The sequence below is a fragment of the Condylura cristata genome, unplaced genomic scaffold (genome assembly GCF_000260355.1).
Source record: "Condylura cristata isolate star-nosed mole 26May11 unplaced genomic scaffold, ConCri1.0 scaffold00057, whole genome shotgun sequence".
Taxonomy (NCBI): Eukaryota; Metazoa; Chordata; class Mammalia; order Eulipotyphla; family Talpidae; genus Condylura; species Condylura cristata.
In genome coordinates this window covers 732,599-736,807 of record NW_004567158.1, presented here as the reverse complement: position 1 = coordinate 736,807, position 4,209 = coordinate 732,599, and the positions used below count along the sequence as shown (strand labels likewise).

The window sequence follows — 4,209 nt, the reverse complement described above, 5'->3', positions numbered from 1 at the left end:
GCTGCCTGCCCAGCGCTGCCACCCCTCCCGCGCAGACAGCAAGGCCATCGTGGACAGGAAGCTGAGCACGAGCCCCAGGGCGCCCAGCAGACCCGCTTGATGGGCAGAACCGCAAAGCTGAGCGAGGCCGTTCTGAGAGGGGCTGATGGGCCCAGAGGAGCGCTCGGGAACATGTCACGGAAAGGGCATGTCTGCGCACGAGAGGCGCGACCAGAGGTCACTTTCGCCAGTGTCAGCATGTCACGAGTTTATTTTGAAAGTAGAGAGGATAGAGGGGAGGCCGCTGTGGGAGTGACAAGAGGCACCCAGCTGGGCCGGCCCCGAGAAAGGGTGCCCATGCCAATGCCCGCGGCCTGGAGTGGCTTCCTGCCCTGGAGAGCACAGGGGCAAAGTGGGCAGTCACCGAAGTCGCTGGCCTGTCAGCTCCCGGCAGTCGACAGCGGCCCTCCGTCGGCACCATGCTTTCCGGGCATTCGCACTGGGCGTGCCAGGAAGCAAAGAGCCTCGGAAGCAGCGGTTCTTGCCCTCCCCTCTGTCCGTTAGCTCCAGAGGCGTGTTTGAGTGGGGGGTGGCCGGGCCAGCTGAGGCCAGTGGCCGGAGTGAGGAGCTGAGAGCAGCAGACCTGCTGGCCTCGGGGCTGGACCTCAAGGCGGTACTGGCGCGTGAGCCTGCTGCTGGCCTGCGTGGCCAGTGTGGGTCCAGCAAGTGGACGATGCCCCTTTCTGATCATTTTAACAGCACGCGGGTGTCTTAGACTTGCCAACACGGAGCCAGCTGCGGCCGCAGTCTGAGAGGCTGTCCTTTGCTGCAGCAGCAGCTCAGCTGTGGCTCCTGGGGGCGCCGAGCTCCTTCCTCAGCTTTGCTGCAGCCCAGGGCCTGCTATACGTGACGTTCCCTCCTTGCTCGGTGACACTCCCCGCTGAGCACCGTGATGGGGGAAGTGGGGGTCGCAGGCACGTCCTCGCAACCATGAGGCCTGGCCTGGGTGCTGGGGGCACCACGGCACAGCGGGGTATGGCGCTTCCGCCCCAGCAACAGGGCCCGGCACACACGCCCCTGGGTGCACAGTGGTGCCCATGGGGTCCTGTTGGGCCCTGCCTGGGAACGGGCCAAGCCTGGCTGCGGGGTAGAAGCTGGGCCTGGAGGCGGGGGCCGGAGCCGCCAGTGGCTGGAAGAGGTAGAGTCCCGGGAGAGCAGCTGCCGGCCACTTGGTTCACATTGTGATGTCTCACGTGGCCTCCAGGTACCTCCTGGTGACAGGGAGACTGGCCCGGGCTGGCTCTGGCCTTCTGCGCCTTCGCCAGACCTGGCGCGCAGTGAGGCGCTCTGTGTGCAGCCCTGCACGCCACCCCATCTGCCGCACTCAGCCGGAGGCAGAAGGTCTGGGTGCATGGGCATGTGCCCCTCACCTGGCATCTGGCTGCCGCCACAGCTGCTTGTGGCGTCCGGCAGTCTCTGCAGGGCGCCCTTGACTTCCTTGTTCCTCAGACTGTAGAGCCTGGGGGTCACACAGGTATAGATCAAGGGCACGACTTTGTCTTGCTCGGGGGTGTCACATGACTTGGGGCGAATGTACATGTAGATGGCGCAACAACAGGTGCCCGGCACAGGTGGAGAAGGCGGCGACGACGCAGCCGTAGGACAGCAGGGTCAGCAGGAGGGGGAGCAGACAGACGAGGAAGACGGCGACCTCGTCGGCACACGTGTGAGCAGGCCAGCAGACCACAGCGGGCGTGTCGCAGAAGCGCTTGATCTCGTGGGCTGGCAGAAGGGCGGCAGGAACATGAGCGTGGTGAGGGTGAGCGAGAGCACGCAGCCACTGGCGCATCTGCAGGCGCGGCCTGGTGACGAGCAGGGCGTAGCCAGGGCAGCGGACAGCCACAGGGCGGTCGCAGGCCACAGGGCCAGGGTGATGAAGAGCAGGCGTCTGCGCGCACAGTCGGGGGTGCCCACTGGCTCCGGGCCAGGAAGGTGGGCGGCGGTGACAGTGACCAAGATGTAACATATTTCAGTGGCAGACAGGCCGCGAAGGAAGAAATGGGGGTCTGGAGGCAGCAGCCCAGGAGGTCGTGCGCCCAGCGAGGGTGATCGGAGGCCAAACAGGTCGCCAGAGCCCAGGACGAGAAACTCAGCACTTTGGCTGTGCTCTCTTGGCCGTGGGGCCGTCCTCTGTCCCCTCTGCAGGTCGCTGAGGCCGGGAGGCCGCGTTCTAGCAGCAGCCCAAGCAGACCCCAGCTCCCTTTCTGCAGTGAGCAGCTCTCCGGGCCTGCAGGCCCTCTGCTCCCAGGGGGCAGGACCCTAGGTATCCCCGCACCCGCCTACGAACCAGACAGAGTGGAGTCTCCACATGGACTTATTCCTCCGAGCCCAAGCCCCCAGCCTGCAGGGCCCTCCCTGGTGGCGCAACAGGTTAGGACGCAGCACTGCAAGCTGGCTGCTGCTGCTTCAGCGCGAGTTGGGTCCCCGCCCCGGAGGTGACCCCAGGGCGCGGCAGACCCCTCCTGGCCCGCCCGCTGCCCCCTCAGCAGTGGACTTTGTCCATCTGCCTGTCCTGCTCCCCACTGTCTCTGGTGACGCCTCCCACCGCCGTTGCACCTCTGGCCTGCACCCCAGCTTTATATGCACAAATAAATGAATCTTAAAAAAGAAAAAAAGGCCTTTAACTCAGGACGGCGCTCAGTCCTGTGTAGGGGTCAGTCCGCGAGTGGGGCCAGGTCTGTGCGTGCACGTGACACCTTTGATGTGCATCGGCTGTGCCGCCCCCGACCCTGAACTTCCGTCGCCAGGACCCTGGGCCGCAAGCGGGTTTCCCAGCAAGCAGAGGGGCAGCACCCCAGAGCTGCCTGTCTCTTCCAGGACACCTCCCCGCCCCTCCCCCGAGGCTGTGCTCTGTGGCCCTCCAGCTCCCCCAGCCCTGGTCACGCCTGCGTCCTGTGATTGTTGGTTGGTCTGCTCGGCCCCGAGCCTTGGTAAGCGGCCTGGGAGCGAGCGGCCTTCGTGGCTCGGACCCTCGTCCCCAGCTTTGCCCCATCACACCACGTCCACTGTATTCTGCTGCAGAAACTTGCGCGTGGCTGTGTGTCGCTGGCCCTGAGCCTCGGAAACACTAGAAAACCAAAATGAAACTGAAAGTCACTCAGGTCCCAAAGCCTCGGGAAGGGCGACGTGAAAGCAGGGAGGTCAGGGGTTCCTCCGCCCCCGCCTCTGGGCTGCCCCCTTGCCCCTTTATGGAACTCCAGAGGCACACTGCCATGCCTGCAGCTCGCGGGCGGCGGCAGCGGGGCCCAGTGCCCGCTGACTCGGAAAAGCGTCCCCCGCGCAGCGTGCTCAGGCCTCTGCTGGCATCTGGAGGGCCAGCAGGGAGAGCGGGGCCGGCGTGAGGCACCCTCGTGGACGCCGGCACCGCACGAGCACACGTGCTGCCCTGCTGCGACGACACACGACACGCAGAGACCCAGTGCGCCTGGGCGGCGTCAGCTCGTGGCGACAGCTGTGCCCGTGCCTGTCAAGCCCTGTGCCCACCGCAGCCCAGCCCGGCACCTGTGCGGGACACAGCAAGGAGCAGGGGCCTGGCGCCGCGTCTCTGCTGTCCAAGCTGGCAAGTGCAGGGTGCACATTTGCCCCACACGTGCCCCTGGGAGCTCCGCACTGGGCACAGCTCCTGAGCCTGGTGCTTCCAAGGAGCAAGGTGCAAAGCCGTGGAGCACGTAAGCAGAGGACGGAGCTGCCCCCACTGGGAAGGCGAAGGGAGGATGTCCCGCGCTGGTGCTTTGCTTGAGCGCCTCTGGCCCTGGCAGCTCCCTGCCCCGTCTGCAGCGGGTGCCCGGCCCAGAGCCACGGCAGCTCTCAGCCGCCAGCAGAAAGTGCAGCCCCTGCCTCGGAACTCAACCCCAGCCCACCAGCCAACCCCACCATCCACAGAGAGTTCACAGTTGCTCCCCAACTTTGCCCAACCAGGTGGTTTACAGTCTTGCTGATCTCATGGACAAAGATGTCTATTTAAATTTGTCTTGAAAGGGGCAATCTCTGGGGGTGCAGCAGGTTAGAGCGCAGCACTGAGAAGCTAAAGCCGCTTCTGCGTGAGTTCCATTCCCGCCTGCCCCGGAAGTGACCCCATGGCGCGGCAGACCTCTCCTGACCCGCCCGCTGCTCCCCTCGGCAGTGTACTTCATCGATCTGCTTGTTCTGCTCCCCACTCTGTCTCTGGGG

General features: G+C 65.3%; 1 protein-coding gene across 1 annotated transcript in view; it reads right to left on the bottom strand.

The window, feature by feature from the left end:
• Positions 1 to 4,209, bottom strand: part of LOC105854560 — a 22,048-nt gene that overhangs the window by 5,090 nt on the left and 12,749 nt on the right. The window contains exons 6-8 of the mRNA XM_012734467.1: positions 1,593 to 1,927; positions 1,410 to 1,498; positions 404 to 581 (exon numbers count right to left, since the gene is read on the bottom strand). Coding sequence (XP_012589921.1) covers positions 404 to 581; positions 1,410 to 1,498; positions 1,593 to 1,927 — 602 coding nt within the window. The remainder of the gene's footprint in view (positions 1 to 403; positions 582 to 1,409; positions 1,499 to 1,592; positions 1,928 to 4,209) is intronic.